Below are 21422 nucleotides of genomic sequence, written 5' to 3'. Positions count from 1 at the left end.
CAACAATAAATATTACAACGCATGCAAATATGCACTTTGTTTGGTGAAAATAAAACAAAACACAATATTTCTTATGTGAACAGACTTATTTGCTTACCTATTGATAAGAATATGTCATATTCAAGACACATGATCTATTTTTCTTGATTATGCGATCTCCGTAAATTATCACGTGACTGTAGCCTCTTTCTGGGTGAACTCTCCTCGAAATGGTGTGTGTGGCGTTGTGCCTTGATATATTCACCTATTTCTAACCATGAAAGTTTAATAATTTCGCTTAAATCGTTTGTGATTTAATCCGTTACGTCATGTTTTTGATAAAATGCCATTCGGAAATGCCATACAACTGTCAAAATTGACCCAGACGAGAAATTAGGGCCGAGCACATGGTGACCATGCTGTTCAACATGGCCGCCAGATTTTGTCGCAATCAAACTAAACTCTAACGGACATGGCTTAAATATTTTGCAATTTATTCATTTGTGTTACTATTTCTTTACTCCGACTAGTTAATGAAAAAGTGATCACAACCAATCATGAAATCCCAACGTGGGAACGACTTAGCATCACTGGCCTTCATTATCTCCAAATCCTAAATATGATCTTGCCTGGAAATATTTATTTTAAGTTACTCAGCACTTAGCAGTTGAAGCAAAACTAGTCACATGAGTTTGTTTATTTAACCAATGCCATCAATCTTGAGAAACATATTCAACTGAAAATTTTGATCGATCAGTGAACATGACAATTGCTGTCAATTTCTGATTTTCATGTTTATATTTGACTAATACTTAAGTGACCTATGTCCAAGGCATTATCCCACTAGTTACATGTGTCATTAGTTGCACACCCTTATACAAACTTCTTTACAGGTGAGAACATATCTAATCTCCCTCCTATTACCTAGAGTTTAGAATGGAATGATTCATATTTGTGTATCATTTTACTTTGACAAATATGAAACAGCACTTGACTAAGAAAATAGTTACAACAATATGGACAAACCAAGTTGAAACTGAGAATAAGACAACATGAAAAAAGGATGGTAAAATTCTTATAAAATGCTGAATAGCCTTGTTGATTATTTTGAGTATTTTTATCTTATTAGACAGAAGGGGTTGAAAATGGGGTTCAGCACACGAATTGGTGTTGTATAATTAAGATGACACAGATTTCTCGAAAAAGTCTGTTTTGACATTACATCTTTTTTCACAGTTTTTATAATCATATTTGTTTGTTGTCATCGATGGGCCCGTGAAGGTCCCGTGGTAGAATAGGCCTTCAGCAACCCATGCTTGCCATGAAAGGTGACTGTGCTTATCGTAAGAGGTGACTAATGGGTTCAGGTGGTCAGGCTCGCTGACTTGGTTGACACACGTCATTGATTCCCAGTTGCACAGATCAATGCTCACTGGATTGTCTGGTCCAGACTCGATTACTTACAGACCGCTGCCATATAGCTGGAATATTGCTGAGTGTGGCTTTACCACTTGTTTTCACCATTATCCCAGCAGTACAATATTTGACCATGAGGAGAGTGCCTTCTTCCGAAACCTATTATGAATGCTAGGATTAATCAGCTGTACATGGGATCTGCTAAATAAAGTACATTCAAATCTTTCATATATTCTGAAACCGTCTTTGTCCAGGTGACATTGTCATAGAGTAATCTCTTCATTCAACTCTGTTGCAATAACAGTTTTCACTTCAGGAGCACTGTGACCATCTTATTTAAGTATGACTCTTTGTTTTAAACTTTACGAGTGTTTCCCTTCCGAATGAGTTGATCACTTCTTTTGAAAGTCTGTTTTTTTCAGAGGGGCTAATAATACTAAACAAATGGTTAAGTTTTGGAAGTAGTAGTGACTTCAATACAATGTCTCTCTTCTGTGGTGTTTGCCTACACTGTCTTATCTTTTTTAGTTTTCTCAAACATTTTCATATAATTCAGTTGTCAAATTAGGCCAAATAAAAAAATATGGTTCCGATTACACCTCTTTAAATATTAGGGTAGGTAGGTACGGTTGTTTTTTTGTTTCACTTTTTTTTTTATAGAAATAAAGACCGAACAAGGAACACATTTATCCAGTCTGTATTGTTTATTCAGTAAAGTTAGGTTTTATCCCCTGAAACTGCTTTCCGTGAGCGATTATGGACACCATGTTTATATGAAAAGCACAATAAACTGGTTTAGATTACAGAACATTTTCTGGTAATGTTTTAGGCCCATTGATTGTAAGTCATCCAGGTACTGTATCATTTTGACACGATTATCCTTTTTTCTAAAGTAAGTCAATACGTACTGTATAGCTTTCAGTCGGTGTAGCACAAAGTTACCGCGGTATGAGTCTAACTGTTAAGGTAAATTGTGGCTCCCCTCATTAGGTATTTTTTTAAGAAACATGTATATTTTGATGTTAATAATTAATCACCCAGAGCTGCTTTTAACCAAATTAAAGCAGTCTGAGAAATAATTAATGCGAAGGAGCCAGGGTGATGCACACAAATGTGGAACAAAAACTTGGAGCGTACGCTTGAGGACTGCAGTCACGACAGATACTGCTGAGTAACGGAATGTCACTTTGATCATTAATATTTGGTTTGCTGTCTACATGCAAAAAATGGTTATGATGAGAAAAAATAACCTTAATTGGTAGTTTCCAAACTTTCACTGACTGGTCAGGTCATGCCACAGCTGCCACAGATTTGAGCAATCACAAATAAGGATACATTTTTTTATTTGTAAACTGCAATCTTATTGGTAGTCAGATGTAAACGTTCATTATCGATTGATGTCATGTCCGAAGAATGGTCAGAGAAATGTTTCAGACATAAATTGAGTAACAGTAAATGTTAGAATTAAAGAGGATTCTTTCAACACTTGATTATTTTTTTCGTGATTTGTATCAACCTTGAATTTTTTTCTTCGCTGGTAGACCAACACCACTTGACAAAAGAACCTCAAAAGCATTCACTGCTTTACTTGTGACTTCGATGATGATTTCTTCTGCCTCAGTTAACTTTAGATCCTTTGTGCATGTAAACTTAGCAGACTTCACTTTAAGATTGCACAAATAGCCAGCAGTTCCAGTCACTGAAAACGCTGAACGAAACCCCACGTCCAGAGACATATCAGATGTAATTCTTGGGAATATCCTTTCGGTGAAAAGCCATGGTGTTCCTCAAATACCTGCAGCATCGTATAACTCGACAGATTCGATAGCAGTCGTTTTTGAGCTGAATGATCACTTTTGGCGAAACTAAGGGCAAGTACGTGTGCGGCCGTCTTGTCAACTTTATTTATCTGAAAGACAGATGTCTGTCGGTGCAGGGAAAAGAAAGTGGCATTTGAAAGTTTGTCATACCCCTACAAAAAAGTAGGGTTGGCACCAGAATTCAAGGGTCGGGTAATCGGAACAACATAATTTTATTAGGCCTTATGTAAATCAAGATTAAATTCTATACCAGGTAGTTTAAAGTCTGTGACCAGTTCATTTTCCACTCGCATGTAAAGAACTTTGCATTGTTGAAGGGAATTGGCTTTGGCGCTGATCCTTCACACCAGTATGGAATAGTCTGTTAACTTGGTATTAAAGCAGCAGATGGAATTTTAAAGCAAGACATTATTTCTTTTATATTTGTAAGAAAAGCAAGACTATGTCTCTTGCATATGCGTGAGATGAAATCTGAAGAATACAGTGGAAAATGTGATAGTCACAAACTTTCCTATGCTTAGTTATGTTGTACTCTATGGAGCATATATTAATGTTTCCAGGGAGCAAAGAAACCCGATCCCAAGGCCTCGTCCAAGAAGGCACCAGCCAAGAAGAAGGAAGGCGGAGGTGGAGGCAAGGCCAAGAAGAAGGTAAATATTTCTACACAGTAAGGTTCAGTAGTCAAGGGTTCGCTTGATGAGTTGAAGACCAGTGTTTGATTGCCCTTGTGGATACAAAGTGTGAAGTCCTTTTAATTTGTCCCCTTCTGTGATCTTGCTGGAATAATCCTGAAAGCTTGCTATACTTAATTGTACATAAGTTATCTTGTTTACCGAGTACAGAACCTGTGGGAATACAAGTTGAAAATTGTCATATGTGGGTAGGTAGTCATGGCTGTACAAATTGGTAGCTTTATTGGCTTCAGATATCAATAATGTTGCAAAAGTAACTTGGAGAAAACTTATTTATTGTGATGTTGCATCAAGATCACAAATTACCATTTTAACAGAAGTGTTGATTTGTTAGATGTGAACACAAATGTTAATCTCTACTAAAACGACTTCACAGAATCAGCTGGGCTTGCAATACTTTTGTTGATGAAAAGGGCATCCCAGCTGAAAGGGTTGGTGTACATGGAACGTTTTGATTGTTCATTTGAGATATTTTTCATAGTGATACAGGGATACATTGATCGTTCTCATTTGAGTCCATACAGATTGTAGCTGACAGCCTAATATTTGCTTTGATCATAAGCACGTCTTGGACAAATGTAAATTGATTTCTGGACTTGCATTCCCATTTGCAAAAATCTCTGAACACATATTTCTCAGAGCGTTTCACTGAAATTTGTCAAGATGTGTTTGGATTCATGTTGTTACATAGGGGTAGTAAAGATTTATGTGCATGGAACTCCTGTTATTTATTCTTTGGGGGACAAAAATGAAATTTCATCTCCTTAATGGCTGAAATGATATACATATAACACTTTTATCCAGCTTTGATTTAGACTAGACAGTTAAAAGTCCCTTTAATTAATCCAGTGACATTTTGCATAAGATATGGAGTTAAGTATTGAGAAATGAAGTGCAGGCAATTAAATTTTGTTGTGTTTTTGTCATTTGCAGAAGTGGTCGAAAGGAAAGGTCAGGGACAAGTTGAACAACTTGATTCTGTTTGACAAGGGCACATATGACAAACTCTACAAAGAAGTACCCAGTTACAAGTTGATCACCCCATCTGTTGTTTCTGAGAGGCTGAAGATCAGAGGCTCACTGGCCAAGGCTGCACTCAGGGAACTCCATGGAAAAGGTGTGGTAACCGTCAGCCCTGTTGCGATTCACTGGTGTATAAACGAATCCAAAAATATCCCTTCATGAATTTACATCATTATTCGCGTCACTATGATTGAATATTTACAGATATATATATGTATATATATATAAAATTTAAGAGTGTTTTTGCTTGGAACTGTCTTGTATGTTTGAATGGGAAATGGAAAAAATCAAAATATTGAGGCCATACAGTAGCATAACTTGAATTATTTTGGAGAGATATCCCTTCATGAATTTACATCATTATTCGCGTCACTATGATTGAATATTTACATATATATATATATATATATATATATATATATATATATATATATATATATATATATATATATATATATATATATATATATAATTTAAGAGTGTTTTTGCTTGGAACTGTCTTGTATGTTTGAAATGGAAAAAAATCAAAATATTGAGGCCATACAGTAGCATAACGTGAATTATTTTGGAGTGGGCCTCTTACGACACTGTCAGTAGCCTATGAGCAGTGCTGATCGCGAAGTTTTGAATTGACTTTATAGCAATTTCAAAAATATATTTTCAATTTAAACAAGTTAAATGACATATTTCTTAATGTAATTCCAAGATATTAATCAGAAAGTGTTCCTGATTGCATATTTTCATTTGCTACTAAACATTTGTAAGATATATATTCGTCTGCTGCCTATATTTTTTCACATTGCTCTTGATTCAAACTATGTTATGATCACTAGATAGAAATACTCTTTTTGTCTGTTACTGATTTTAAGGGTTTGGATTGTGTGCTGGAATAGGTCCCTGAAAACCTGCTTGTCTTTAAATTCAAGATTCAAATGGTCGATCTCTGTGACTGCTTAATTTGTATCTGGTAATAGATTGTTATTAGCACTGTTAACTGTGAGATAACCCAGTGGTTAAAGCATTCGCTTGTCACGCTGAAGAGCTGCGTACAATGTTTCAAGATCTTTTCCGCTGTCCCCAGCTTGATATTGCTGGAAAAATGCTAAAAGTGGCTTATGACCTAACTCGCTTGCTTACATTGTCACTACTAGTTAATGGCACTGCCCTTATAAATATAAAGAACAGCAGACATTGGTTTGACTTTCTGGTTTCGAATGTATTTCAGGTTATGCAATGTTTATAGTTGTATGTCTAAGGGGCAGTGGGGTAGCCTAATGGTCAGAGTGTCCACTCATCACGTGGAGGACTCTGGTTCAATACCCCACATGGGTACAAAATGTGAAGCCCATTTCTGGTGGCATCTGTGATGATATTGCTGGAATATTGCTGAAAGTGGCTTAAAACCACATCACTCACTCAAACATGTAAACATCCTGTGCTCCTTGTTAGTCTGATTCACCCTGCTTCCAGTCAAGGCTGTCAGTTATGGTTACAGTTTCCTTGCTGTAGGGGTCATTGGCTTCTTTCACAAAGCAGCCTTTACTAAGTAAAGGTTGCTTTGTGAAAGGAGGTTGTGGTCTGTTAAGATCTCACTTCGAGTTATGTCAATTTACCATTATGAAAGAAGCAGTCATGGTTCGAAGCCAAGTTCACCCCAATATTTTGTGTGTTTTCCACACCATAGAGATGATTAATTATAAGGGTAGATTAATTATAAGGGTAGTGTGGTGTAGTCAGGGTGAAGCATTTGTTTGTCACCCCGAAGGTCTGGTAAAACAGGCGTAAACCCACACTCATGAAGGTGGTTTAAAGACAATGACTTGAATCTCCTCAAGACTTCTCTCACTCAATTTATCCCTGAATGAAGTATTGTTTCAAGCTGTGTGAATCACTCCTGGTCACTTGTGTACTAATATATAAAACATTTGTCTTTAACTTTCAGGCCTGATTCGCTTGGTGTCAAAGCACAGTTCCCAGCTCATCTACACACGCGCAACAAAAGGTGGAGATAATGAGTAAATGATGCACCTGTAAATAAAAAAACCCCAAAACACATAGGTCTTCCTTGTTTTCATTGTGTACGTTGCCTCACAACATGCATCACTGGATTTTATTTTCATAGTTTATTACTGGCATGCCCTCATCTGACTGATGATTGTCATTTTTGAAAGTAGACCTATAGTGTCTTTGTCTAGTGTCTAGCATCTGAGAAAAATGTACTCATGAAAACGAATAAGGGAACATTGAAATTACAAGTGTTCCATTCTTTTCCGTGTTTTTTCACCAGGTTTGTATACCTCTGGATGAGATTCTGGGCAAGAATAAAGGAACACTTGTGTGATAATGTGTTACCTTAGTGGTTTTCATAACTACATCTCTGCATGAAGATCTGATCCAACTTCAAGGTTGGGCCAGTTGTATCTCAGATTTTGATTGTCTTTTCCGACTTCCAAATAAGAATTTGTTGTGAATGCATGTAAGTGTACAATTTTACCTCCAAATGTTTCTTTCATGGTAAGTACTGCCAGTGAGCTGACGTTCCTCCCCTAGAAAGTGCAGCATTGTTGTTACGGTTTTGTGTTTTCAAGGGCAGTTTTTGAATGGTAGAAATTGTAAGTAGGTTAAGGAATCTGACGTCGGGAACTGACCTTTCCAGAGTGGGCGGGTCAAGATTGCCAGGCTCACCAGATGTTGGGGATTGATCAGATCGTCATGAAACGTAAACTATGATGTTAGTGGGGATAATCTTACACCCACAAACAGCTTTAGATTCCAGATAGAACCGGTATTTGGCAATGCATGCTTCTTGTTAGATGCACAAGATCGGGTGGTCAGGCTTGCAGACTTGGTTGTTGCATGACATGACATACCTCATCGAAGGTCGATACTAGTGGCTTGATTATTAAATCTGTACACATCGCCTTATATAACTGGAATGTTGCGGAGTGCAACGTACACAACACTTTGAGACCTAATTCACACAGTGAGTCTAGCGTTAACGACGCACTCTGCAATATTCCAGCCATGTAAAAAAATGGAGTCTGGACCAAACAATCAGTGATCAGCCATAAGAAGGACAACGTTCACTGAACATTTTCGACAAAGATGTGTGTCGTGGAACATTTTTTCAAACACAATAACATAAATAACAGCATAATTCGCCTGTTTAATGTTGCAGCAATACATGAACATAATACAGAAAAGAAATTCAAGGAAAAGGTACGTTTCGGCAAATATTCTAACCTGTGTACATGATACTAGATCCTCCTAAATACCCACTTAGGAAGTTACATCATGGTGTTACCACACCCACGATAATAACTGCCCCATGGTTACCGTACGCACCCCAAACCGCCATACAACTAGAACATGAAACTTACTCATACCCAAATATCGCAACAATATTATTCCCCTCTTTCTGTAACTCTGCACCTTCTCTTCAACATTATGACACTTCCTGCTTTACATGTATCTGGCACGGATACTGTCTTCAAAGGCAACGCACTGTAGATCATTCAAATCATACATTAAAAGCATTAAAGCGTCATATCCAATATCATAATTGGATATTTCATTAACATCATGTTCCAGCTCACTGGCAGAACAGAAATGACAAATCAGTGTCCGGTACTTCAAATATCAATAAAACAGCGGCCTGTGAATGCATCTGTAAAAATCGCGAGTTTGGGGAATCAGCTCGCTTGGCAACTAGAAGGTGTAACTATACCAACCCACACAACACGAGAACCTGAGTGAATAAACATGGGGTTTATTACGCCACATCCACAGAATCATTTGTTACACAATAATTCGATAATAGTATGGGTGCAGTCATAGTTATCAATCAAGAATATAAACATCATACACAGATTCGTCTTACACACTATATTAATATCGACACACATTCAAACGTATACAACGTAATGTCATCGTTAAAATACTCTTTACATCAAGCCAGAGGGCGTTTTTACAATCTACATAGTACATAGTTACAAAACATAATCTACAAAACAGCATAGTATGCAAACGTAATACAATAGATAACATTTACTAGTCAGCCACCCCCTGATTTGTGACTGTCATCCGTATTATATACCCATTCCAGATAATCGCGTTTACTGACAAAACTTACGATAATGTTGTTATTGTGAACTTCAGGTTATGTCATATAGATGGACCAAGGCATCGATGGCCAATCGTGAGTATGCCACGAGGATATACGAATCACGCACGTGATTTGACCAGCGTGAACTACAAACAGCCGTAGAGACAGATACATGTGCATTGCACCTTGGTTCTGTTAGCTTAAGAGATACTGGTGACGGATTAAGTCTGATACTCGTTGTCATTGTGACCCTTGACAGGTTTAACATTGCGGAGTGTGCTCAGTTGGTCTGTAAATTACCAGTTTTCAATAACACATACCGTTATAAAATATTGGTAAAAATTTGTCCAATTTTTTCCGTGTTAATACATCTGTACTTCGGTACAAATTGGTAAGCGGCGGCCAGGAGACCAGGCAATTTGCAATTGATAGTATTGTGCATACACACAGGTGTATTTTACCGAAGAAAGCATACTGAACAGGGATATGTGACTGAACACACTTGAAAAGAGTGACTGAGTGCATATGGTCTTACACCGCTTTTAGCAATATTCCAGAAATACCACTGTGGGGAACACCACAAACGGTCTTCACACTTTGTACCCATGTGGGAAATCAAACCCGGGTCTTCAGCGTGACGAGCGAACGCTTTAACCACAAGGCTACCCCATCTCACCCATTTACGAAGAAGGCACGGATTGTTGCATTCTCTTCCCACAGTGGTTACTTGTCACATCTTCCTACGTAACCTCTGATCTAATACGACCCTTTCGTGGTGCGAGTATTCAAGACTCGTGATTGGAGGCAATCAGATTTAGTAGTGCAATCAGCGACCTTGTTTCAAAAGTGATCGTTCGAAAGATCTCGGTAATTTCCGGATACATCGTGAAAACTACAACCTCTTCCCGATCGCGATACTCAAATGTTTCTTCTAGACAGAACTCCGTCATGTCATTTTTGTTTCTCCACATTGCTTGCATTTGACAATTTGAATCTAAATCGATGTAACACGTGTTCTGATTGGACAGAAGAAAGGGAGATAAATATGCTGCCATTTTTTGCCGCTAGGGGATTTTATGGGAACCGCGAAATATGGCCGTATTAGAACAGAGGTTCGTAGGAAGATATGACAAGTAACCTCTGTGGGAAGAGAATGGGATCGTTGTCGAAAATACATTGAAGGCATGAGAGGAGAGGTCTCTGCGACAACCGCGAATTGTTGAAGATCGATTGTGCCTGTTACGTACATTGTGGACGTTTTGAAAAGTGAGATTGAGACTGTAAGTATACCGTGTTATTCAAGACAAGGATACTAGAGAGACCATCAAGTTCAAGAACCAAACTTTCCTTTGTTGTAAACAGTCTCTCTCTCTCTCTCTCTCTCTCTCTCTCTCTCTCTCTCTCTCTCTCTCTCTCTCTCTCTCTCTCTCTCTCTCTCTCTCTCTCTCTCTCTCTCTCTCTCTCTCTCTCTCTCTCTCTCTCTCTCTCTCTCTCTGTTATTTGACCTGCAGTATATACGCTTTGGGGTTTCTGTTGACATGGTTACCATTAGCTAATATTTCCGCATGATGACATCCTTGAATGTTGCCCAAAACACTATTTTCAGCGACTGTTTACTCACCGTTGTCATTGTTGTACATACGCCCTGTGTATAACCTGGAAGCGAGCGTGCGCTAAATATCATTCGGAATCGTTCGGATACGAACCTTTTCGAGATAAAAAGTTCAAAAGGTATGTGCGAATGTCCACTTTCTCGATTTGGTAAGCTGTGTTCAGATTGGTCAATCTCAAAGGTTACGCGACCTCCCATAAGATTTTGTTAAACTCAGTGGTGGAGTGTGACAAAAAGTCCTGAGGATAACGAAATACACTGTAACAAAGTTTACTTAGACTGACGATATCCAGGATCCAGAAGGTCTTTTATTCTCCAGGCTTACTTAGACTCCAGGAATATGCTGCCGTGAATCGAAATATGAAGACATGGCACAACAAATCTAGGACACAGTTGTCATTGATTGACTATTTCTGTCTTCCAGCGTCTCTGAAGGCGTCAGAGCTAGTGACAACTATACATAACGATGTTACATACGATATATCTGACCACTCGCCCGTTGTGATAAAATTTATAAGTGGCATATTGCTGACAGGGCAAAAGGTACGGAATCCAAAATCTTTCAAATGGAAGAAGGCTGATGCTACAGACCTGAACATGTATTCATTAGAGGTCGACAAGATACTGGGAAACATCATGCTGAGTCTAAAGGATTGTAACAGTGATATGTTGGAGCACTACTACGATGCTATTGTGAGCTCCATCCACACTTCAACAGCGATGCATATACCCACAGGATACTACAGGCCGTACTCAAGGCCGTACTGGACTGGACTGCTACCACTTCAAGAAGCGACCGACCAGACGACGATGGATATCTGAAGATAGACCTAGAGGAGATTCACATGAACCTTACAGACCATACAAGCAAGCTAAATGTGCCTTCCGCCAACAAAAGAGAAAGGCCAAAAGAGAGTGTGACCGAGAGAAATACACAGAGCTCCATTCTGCCTGTGAAGTGGGCATTGGCGAATTTTATCGTACTGTCAGAAAACAGAGAGAACGTGTAACGTGACATGAACATCCTTAGAATACAAGGAGAAGACGGCTGACACTCCTGAGCACATCTGCTGCATGTGGGCCGAGTACTATGGGTACCTGCTCTCCCACCTATCTCGACCTGAGTTCGACCCTGACTTCTATGAAGACACCAAATCAAGAGTGAATGAAATGTCATGCCATCAGATATCCAAAGACGACCTGATCCTGAAGACACCAGTGACAGCCGATGACGTGAAAGGAGCGACACGATCTTTGAAAAAGAACAAGTCCCAGGGCCTGACTGTGTGACAGCGGAACATTTATGTAATGCTGGAGAACTGCTCTATAAACATCTGGCCCACCTCTACAACATGATGATTAGATCCTGCTACACCCCTCAGATGATGAGAACTGGAACCATTATTCCAATATACAAGGGAAATAACAAGGAAAAAAACAACCCAAGTAATTACCGTGGAATGAACCTGCCATTGGCAAGATATTTGAGGGATTGTTACTGACCAATATACAATCCTATCTTAAGACAACAAACTCAGGCATTCCAAATCGTCCCCAGTGCGGATTCCGCAAAGAGCATGGAGCTAACATAGGAACTTAAACGTGTATGCTGCTTTCCTAGACAACGAGAAAGCCTCCGACAGAGTATGGCATGATGGACTCCTCCTGAAACTTCACAAGATTGGTGTCAATGGTCGTGCATGGCATCTAATCCATCAATCATACAACGAAGCACAAGCCTGTGTAAAGTACAACGGGATGACAAGTGATGTTTTTCATATCCACCAAGGAGTAGGACATCAATGACCTTATTTCGGAGCTGAAGCACCTACAATGTGGACTAATTATTGGCAAGAAGAACATCCCGACAGTGCTACTTGCTGACAACACCACAGTTTTCAGTGCTACTGTACATGGGCTCAATCGGTCTCTTAACAAGATCCACCAATATGCCTGTCGCTGGAGAATGACATCTAACGCCAGTAAAAGCTGTGTCCTGTCCTTCACAAATTGTACAAAACATGTCAACGAACCTATATTCAGAATAGGCGATGTAAGTCTTCCAATGAAATCCAACACTGTGTATGCAGGGTCCACCATCCATACAGAGAAAGCAAGAGAATGGACAACTCGTGCTTGTGCCAAGGCGAGAAGAGCTATAAATTCACTCCGAGATGTAGGATTACGAGCTGGTGGATTAAACCCTGTGTCATCGTCCAATATCTGGCAAAGAGTTATCTTTCCCTCTGCATTCTACGCCTGTGAGCCAGGGAGCAATATCAGCAAAACTGCAATGAACGAAATGGAAACTGTCCAGCGTTACTTTGATAGACGAGTCCAGAATCTCCACAAGAGATCCCCTGCATTTGCTACAACTCAGGTGCTAGAACTGTGGTCAATGCAAGGCAGAGTTGATAAATCAAAGCTCCTATTTCTGGGTCGACTCTGTTGCTCAGCCAGTACCAGTATAGTGAAACCTGTCTTGTATTTAAGGTTGGCGGAATATACGTCTACTATGATTAAAAGTACAAGGTCGATTGCCCATGACCTTTTGAATGCAGCTCACAAATATGGATTTACAGACGTCATTGACACCTTCATGACAACTGGAGAACTCCCATGCAAAATGTGTGGAATTCCATGGTAAAGAAGGCTATATGCCAAGTAGTGAACAGTGTCTCCCTGGGGTCTTTCGATTGTTCTCTGTGCAACATTGTGCAACATTGTGACGTCATCAGCATTGTGACGTCATCAGCATTGATCCAAGATGGCGTCATCCAAGATGGCGGCGTCCAAGATGGCGGGCAAGATGGCGGCGGGGGCGGCGGGGGCGGTAGCCAAGAGGGCTTGCAAGATGGCGATGGCGGCGGGGGCGGCAGCCGCCAAGATGGCGGCGGTAGCCAAGATGGCGGCTGCCAAGATGGCGACGGCGCACCAGATGGCGGGTGGGGGCGGGAGGGAGGGAGGGAGGGAAGGGAAGGGAAGGGGAAAAGGACGACGGTAGCTCATAAAGAAAAGCTGGTTCGAGTGTTAAAAAAAAAGCATGTACGTCAAGTTTTCCTTTGGGGAGTGATCAAGTGATCAGTGATAAGATCTTCACGTAATCATCTTACCAACGCTGTGAATTCATTGTCTCTACTACTAAATGATGTAAAGTGTTGAACACAGTGTCCCAGTAACGGTACTCACACACGTTGTTTTCTTTCTCTGAGTTTCCTAGCCTCTATACCCTTGGCCCATTTGTTTCTGGAGAATTGTTTACAGGCCTTCATACTACTGTGTCATTATCGTAACTATCACTAAGGTGATTCCGAGGTTGAACTGTAAAGAGCAGGCGAAAGACCGTCCTCTTACAAGGTGACGGTTCACTGCAAATGGCTACCGCTGTTGTGTTTACGTTAGACATTGCATAACTGTGGTGTCATCGATGACTTCACAGTTCATGTGGAATCCCTAGAACTGACTGTTTTCTGGGAACGGTTCAAGCATTTAACGTAGGAGCCCTGTTTACATTCTGGGTCACAGCATGGAAGTCGTCCATTTTTTTCCAGGTTCATCTGTGAAGCTCAAACCAGTGTAACCATTGACAGGGTGAGCAATGTTAAATTAGAGGGGACCCGTGACCTAAGATGACGTAGGTCTGCCTGTCTACGCCCATGGTGAAATAACGGAGCTATAATATTGCATTCCGTGTATCCACTGGCTCTACAATGCTGAAGGGCACAAACACCAGTCGTATGAGAGAGGTGCGTGAGTTAGGTTTCATGCGACACTCACTTATATTCCAACCATATGGTGGCGGCCTGTACATAAATGAATCTAGACAAGGCAATCCAGTGATGAACAGCATGAGCATCAATCTACACATGTGACATATGATGACATTTGTTAATCACGCCAGCATGCCTGATCCCGTTAGTTGCCTCTTATGACATGCATGGGTTACTGAAGACAAATTCTAGCTCACATCTCCATAGGTGTTGACCCATGGTAGCAAGTACCCTGTGAAAACACAAAGATAACCATGCACGTCTGTCAGTGTTTAGCGCACCTGTCCTTCTCACAAAAACTCAACGAATCTTTTCCGGACCAATGCCCAATGCGACCCAATGCAAAGAACAACGTTAGGTTGCCATTTCTTAATGTTTTATTTCATTTGACAAAAATACATAAACGGATAAATACATAAATAATGTAAATGATGCAGAGGAGGTGACACTGATTCAAATCATTGTGGGGGTTGACAGGGTAGCAATGTTAGATTGTAGGAGGCCCCATCACTGAAGGTGGTGCAAAAGGACTGTATTAAATCCACTGGCCTTCAAGGACCGAGGTCACCACATGAGGGAGGACAGGAAAGAGAATCCCCTATTCCATCTGGATGACCCTTTCTGCTGCATGAATAGGGATCCCCAACAACTACAAGTCGTCTGTACTTCTGTACTTTTCCCTCAGGACAAAATACGCACAAGTGTTCACAGGGGACTTTGGCATGCTTCAAGTCTTCTCGTCAGGGCTGGTCCATACACAGGTCAGAGTGTGACTCGGTAAGTAAACCGTACTTACGGGGAGTCCCTTTCCCGATGGGCGTTGTTCCTTCCTCCCTGCTGGTGGTGTTGGTAGGGATTCAGATTGCAATGGTTGCTGGTGCGTCGTGCTGTTATTGCTGTTGCTGCTGCTGCAGCTACTTTGTCTTGAAACGCCAAAGTCTGTTGCAACAAGGTGTTATACTGCTGCTCTCTGTCTCTGAAGGGAACCGTGTCATCACGAACGAGGGTATCCATATCGTGAAGCATGTGTAACCGTTTCTGTTCCAACAGGTTGGACTTGAGCAAATGACGTTGTCGTTTTTCGTCTTGCAGACTTTGCCATACCTCTTCTGGGACCATCACCATCTTCCGCGCATGCTTCAACGTTGAAGGAGCAGGGTCAGGAGAAGAGGGCAGAAGATGTAATAGATCCGACTTGAGAATAGTAGGTTTGACTTCACTCATTCTGTTCTTCAGTTTCAACCATGTTCTCTTTCCGTCAGAATCCATCTTGTGTACTTGTGATAAATGATTAGAAAGTTTTGAAAGTTGCTTTGCAGTACAACCAGGCACAGGGCAATCTCTCTTGACGCGACCCATGTTTAGACACATCAGTGGTTCTCGTTCAACTGACCACACTACTTAGAGGCACACTTTTATAGTCGAGGGACACAGAGGGCACTCAAGGGACACTCGAGATACACAGAGGGACACTTGAGGGACACAGAGGGTCACAGAGGGACACTCAAGGGACACACACTTGAGGGACACTTGAGGGGCACTTGAGGGACGCTTTAGGGGGCACTTGTGGGACACTTGAGATACACAGAGGGACACTTGAGTGACACAGGGGCACTTCAGGGACACATGGGGGACACTTCAGAGACACTTGAGGGACACAGAGGGACACTCGAGGGACACTCAAGGGGCACTTCAGAGACACTTGAGGGACACAGAGGGACACTCTTTTTTGTCGATTGAGATATTGCCATAGCTCGTTTGATTGGACATGACGTAACAGTAGATATAAAACATCATGGTTGTGTAGGCTTGGGTCCTCTTTTCTTGCACCCCTATTCCCATTTGGTCTACTTGCGGCGAGGTAATGTTATTGTGGATGGACGTGTCAAGATTCATGGCTGGTTCCTCAGTGCGAGATAACAGACTCATGGGTTTCGTCCTGGTCCAGTTGATACAAATATCGATCCAGTGCTTGTACACAAGTTGGAAATATATAGTGAAAAGTAACCAGCAACTGCTTTTTAGCTCTGTATCCTCCTCGTTTGCTGTTCAGTACGCGAATGATCTTCCTGTACAGGAACAAGATCTTTTTCTCGTGATCTGTCACTGGAATAAAACTGATGATGATGTAATGCAACAACGTGATGATCGCCATAAACTGGGGTTTGGTCAGATGAGACGTAATGTTTTACATTGTAAAGACATAGACTCACTCAGTATGTGGAGAAGATCCATGTTGTTTTCAATACACTCCCTCATGGTGTGTAGCGAACATTTTTGGAAATTAGGCACGTGGGTCCACCGTATGAATCAGGTAGATCGAACCCGATTCGCCAAGCTTGACGAAGTGAGTTTATACACGCCTCTTTTGATGAAAACCATGTAAGGCTCTTTTTCAAGGTGATTTCTTCAATCTGATGCGGGATAGCTCTTACTGGTGGTGGGTTGCACACGATTTCCCAAAAGTAGACCACTTTCATAGCAGGAGAGTTTTTACAAGCGGGTTTAAACAAGCCTATCACCACCCATTTAGGAGGGACAGCCTTGGGTGTCTTGACTTCTGTCTCTTTAGAGGATTCCGACTTACGAACGGTATAAGTGACACAGATGAGGTCCTCATTGATGAGGGCAATCTCTAGTACCTGTAACATGGAATGGTAAAAAAATATTAACATCAACGTTTCGACAGTTGCATTGTGCAAGCATGATGCCCTCGGGCCTACAAATGCTCTGTGCGGTCGCGTACTTTGTTGAGTTAAGTAAGTGAAACCATACTTACTGTGCTGAGTTTTTATAGCCAATAGGAGCTGCACGTGCGATGACGTCACGCATTGACGTCACGAGCCTGTGACTGCTTCTGCACCGCCTCTTGCACTGCTTCTCTGAACTGTTCTAAGAAGTGTCTTTCTTCCAGATACGTGGCGATCACAAACAACAACGTGAACAACATGACGCTGCTGCTGATGATGATGAATGACAAGTCACACACAAACTCTTCTTTATATACACACATGCAATGGCGTCATGACCTTGGATGACGTCACTCGGTCGTCTCTGTCAGTCCGTGACTCCATAAGGTCAACCTTCTACGATCATCCCAAGCATCCTGCAGAGTCAGTTGTCTACAGACAACTGGCCGGAGCCTTTACGGGAGTCTCTCTGGGAGTCTCTCTGGGAGTCTCTCTGGGAGTCTCTACTCCCAACAGTCTCATGGCTTCTGTCTCGCCACATTCCTTCAAAGCTTTGCAAAAGAGGGTGTTAGCTTGGGGTCCTCGCCGGGGCAGGACATCTAATAAAGCTCTGATCCGACTGTAAGAGGTTTGTGGTACCTCCATGATGTCAGCCTTCATGAAGATGGTAAGGAGTTTAAACTCCACCAATTTGTCGACCACAGCTCCGACATCTTTGATGGCTACGACGAGACTGAAGCGATTTGTCCTGAGTCTATCACGGTGAACGGCCTGCATCCTTGGGTTTTTGGCTTGGGGGTGCAACAGACTTAAACCAAGAGGTGTGTGTTCTCTCTCTGGCGACTATAGTCTGAATGAGGAGTTGAGTTGGGGAGGTCTTTATGACACGTGACTTTATGACACGTGACTTCATGACACGTGACACCAGGGTTTGACCAATGAGGTGCTAGGGTGTGTGCGACCATGGTCTCCACCAGGTCTGTGCCTAACAAGATCATAATAATAATAAAAGGGTGACCATGGACTCCACCAGGTCTAACCCTGAATACAAACGATACGACACATACACATGAATATCAATACATAACATGGTGTTTTATTACTCTTGATAAACAAACACACCATCTATACAGTATCATCACTTGTCGTGTTCATGAATGATCAGCAACAGTCACTGTCACCATCTTGAGTCCACAGGAATAGCCACTCGCCTTTATAACCATAAAGTAGTGTTTCCACGAGCATGCCTTCGGAATCGTAAATCACGTGTCGTTTGGTGTAGACCTTGCAATACACTTTGGTGGTGTCCTTGGACAACAGTGTGTTGCCCTGGCGATGCGGTGTGGGTAGGGCACAGTGATGCTGACTCGATCTCTCTTACAGATAAGGTTCTTCATGCTGTCAAAGTGAACATATTGGCTTGCCCTGTGATTCAGAGTGAATCCTCGGACTTTGCTGACAGCTACTACACTGCCGTCGGGTTGAGGATGCCGTAGCTTGTAGGTGTAGTTCTTGGGCCCTGCCAATGCAAAGATCTGAATGCTATCGCCCCTTCCCAGCTCATCGGTCAGCTCCCCCAAGGTATCTCCCAGTGGAGGGTTGTACTGTAGGGGACGGTGGATGTAAATGATACTGTCTGTATCAAAAATACAGGATGCGGCGATCCAAAGGTTTCAGATAGGAGTAGAGCTTGAGACGGGCTTGTGCTGTGACCCAGGCTGCAATGACCACGTTGTGAGCAGGATGAGGGTCGTGAAATTCTGGGCGAGGTTCATACGTGACACAGAGCAGGTCTTCGTTAATAATGTTGACATCCTTTACTTGACACCGTTCATCCCAAAGGAGAGCAAAGTACCTTTGTGGGGAACTGATGTACTCTGTCCTGTCGAACTCGACACGTTGACCAAACTTGCCCCAGTGGTTGTTTAGGCAGGCTTTTGCGAGGGCCCGTAGTCCAGGGTTTTTGCGAATGTGAGCACAATCCAACGTGACTCCTTCTTTTTGCTGAATCTCCCTGATGTACTCCTCGGGGTCTAAGCACCCCTTTGGGTATCCGCTGGCCTCCTGCTTGATCTGGAAAAAATTGTTGACATACTTGGCAAACAATCCTCCCTTTTGCGTGTCAGGGTTGTAGGTGGTAAGTCTGTCAAAATGCCAAGTCTCGTAGATGTCAAGGACTTGATAGCCACACTCTTGAACGGCATACTGCTACTCCTTGCTGACGTAGGTGCCAACCCATGCTTGATCTTCATCACGGTGAGGGCAGGATTCATCCAGCTCTTTTTCAGCACAAGTGCGACACAGAGGAAACAGCAGCTTGCCATGGATGCGGTAAGGAAGCACAGGATGGTAGAGGTCCGTGGGTGGCAAGACCCGACACTGAATGAGTCCATGTAGGTCAAACAAGTCTGACACGGGAGGATGATCCTTGATCTCGGGATGCCCCAAGGGGTACGTGCCATACTTGCAAATGTAGGGGTAGAGAGAACACACGTCCACATATTTGATTTCTTCCTCTTCCTTCGCTTCATAGTAGAGCTTGGTGGCGTTGGTGCGTCCTCCATAGAAGGCCTCTCTGGGATCCAATGGGTCAGGCAGGTAAGCATGAGGTCCTTGCAGGGTGGTCAGGAATGCTCTCAGATATTCGCTGTCTTTCTGTTCTTTCAGAAATCACATTCCCACTGGGTCACTACTTGGTCGATGTCAGGATGCTGTCGTAACACACCGAGCCGGTACATGGTATGATGGAATCGTTCCCAAGGGGCTGTGCCCAGGGTTGCATGGGGTTCACATCGGTCTGTCTTGTAACATTGAGTACATCCATGCCAGAAACAACCCAGGTATTCGTACACGGTACGTGTGTTGGAATCGTAACCGTCCACCGTGTAGTGGCTGCCATCACCACAATCAAAGTCAGCTCCCCCACCATTACGAGCATGTTGAATGTGGAGGCCAGGGTGTTGATGCATGATCCAGTTCAACCAGTGCAGACACTGAAAAGAGTAACAGCGCTGTGGACGATAACCTTGAGGAGATATGATGGCAATGGTACGTGGTTCCAAAAAACAGCTTTCTGAAAGTGAGCATGCAAGCCATGGGGAGAGTCACTGCTTCGTAGAAAGGGTCCACATGGTTTTGCTGAATGAAGATGTTGCGGAAGGCAGCACAACCTCGACGCAAAATATCCACATCACTCTGACAGTAGGCCAACAGTTCTTCGTCCAGATGAAAAAAGACGCCCCCTTCAGCCACTCGTGCATCGTACCAGGTCAAGAAAGCTTGACGTTCTGCAGGAAACATACTGTCAGGATCATAAGTGGAGACGGGAGGATAAGGACCCACATAGCCTTGGTTATGGCCAGTGTTGAAAAAGTGTGGAAAGTATCCTTTCTTGAGTTCCGTCAGACCAAACGTTTCCGGAAACAGTCATCTGCAAGATGTGATTCCCTCGTAGCGTGACCTGCGGTGCTTTCACGAGATGGTGGTGGAAGTACTGCTGGAGCAAGTGTCCATCATACCCATGGTAATTGTGAGCCATGACCAACACATCGTCATCGTCAGTGGCACTGTTGACCTCCCCCTTTTCTTCAGCGTGTGCTTCTGGGTCTTCATCTTGCTCTTGTTGCTCTACATCATCATCATCATCGTCATCATGATCCTCATCACCATCATCATCATCATCATCGTCGTAGTCGTCGTCTTGTTCATGAGATGGTTTGGGGCGGTTTGAATTCTTGCCTGACTGCTGACGCTTACGTTTCTTTACCCTTTTCTTTTCGGCCAAACGCATCAGCCAGTCACCCATGTCCTTCAAGGTTGCAGGTCCTCGAAACACTTTGACACGGCTAGGCCCTTGCCCTTCTTTACGCCAAGGACACCTGGCACAGAGTTGATCTGATCCCTCGGAGATACATTTGCCACATCCCAGATGCACCACACATAAGTTGGGAACATGCGTGCCTTGATCTTGGGTGCATTCAAAATCGTAGAAGATAAACTGGCAGAGTTGCCGTTCTTTGTCTTCATTCCTTTTTTCTTTGCCTTCTTTGGGTGGTTCAATGGGTGTCATGTAGCACTGGTGGTTGGGTTTCAAGGACTCTTTCCAGATCTTGCGATGGGTGCCACACTTGTGATTGGCGATCCCCTGGATGTTTCGAACGTTGACTTTGGCATAGCAATGATGACAGGTGTGGATGGTGGAGCAGGTGCTGGGATGCTTGGGGGAAGCTGCTTGATGGCGCTGAAAACAGGTGGGGTTTCGAAACCATCCTCCACATTGAACGCAGGAGAGTCCTTCGTTGACCACATCACCACA

The 21422-nt window shown here is 42.5% G+C and overlaps 2 protein-coding genes across 3 annotated transcripts in view; one reads left to right on the top strand and one right to left on the bottom strand.

Annotated features, from left to right (window-relative positions):
• Nucleotides 1-6973, top strand: part of LOC137288864 (small ribosomal subunit protein eS25-like) — a 222276-nt gene extending 215303 nt beyond the window's left edge. The window contains exons 1-4 of one of the 2 annotated variants that reach the window (XM_067820817.1): nt 151-212; nt 3776-3865; nt 4841-5024; nt 6873-6973. In XM_067820817.1, coding sequence (XP_067676918.1) covers nt 210-212; nt 3776-3865; nt 4841-5024; nt 6873-6949 — 354 coding nt within the window. In that variant the 5' untranslated portion in view covers nt 151-209 and the 3' untranslated portion in view covers nt 6950-6973. Of the gene's footprint in view, nt 1-150; nt 213-3775; nt 3866-4840; nt 5025-6872 lie in introns of those variants that run through there. The other variant, XM_067820818.1, reaches the window with a different exon arrangement.
• An 11775-nt stretch (nt 6974-18748) lies between these two features.
• LOC137257792 (uncharacterized) lies at nt 18749-20407 on the bottom strand. The gene is made up of 3 exons (XM_067795271.1): nt 20216-20407; nt 19343-19762; nt 18749-19180 (listed from the first exon to the last, which is right to left on the bottom strand). The coding sequence occupies exons 1-3, from the start codon at nt 20405-20407 to the stop codon at nt 18749-18751; spliced, it is 1044 nt and encodes a 347-aa protein (XP_067651372.1).
• Nucleotides 20408-21422: the final 1015 nt, after the last annotated feature.

This window comes from Haliotis asinina, chromosome 1, assembly GCF_037392515.1.
Source record: "Haliotis asinina isolate JCU_RB_2024 chromosome 1, JCU_Hal_asi_v2, whole genome shotgun sequence".
NCBI classification, from domain to species: Eukaryota; Metazoa; Mollusca; class Gastropoda; order Lepetellida; family Haliotidae; genus Haliotis; species Haliotis asinina.
Note: the sequence above shows the minus strand (reverse complement) of the source record. Positions and strands in the feature narration are given on the sequence as shown.

What these genes read in the sequence shown, in the direction of transcription:
- LOC137257792 (XM_067795271.1), bottom strand. Translation starts at nt 20,407, where the DNA reads ATGTTTCCTGCAGAACGTCAAGCTTTCTTGACCTGGTACGATGCACGA. An exon ending in TGGACCCTTTCTACGAAGCA is followed by an intron (nt 19,763 to 20,215) that starts GTGACTCTCCCC and finishes CTGAAAGAACAG; the next exon opens with AAAGACAGCGAATATCTGAG. An exon ending in GTGATGAAGATCAAGCATGG is followed by an intron (nt 19,181 to 19,342) that starts GTTGGCACCTAC and finishes AATTTTTTCCAG; the next exon opens with ATCAAGCAGGAGGCCAGCGG.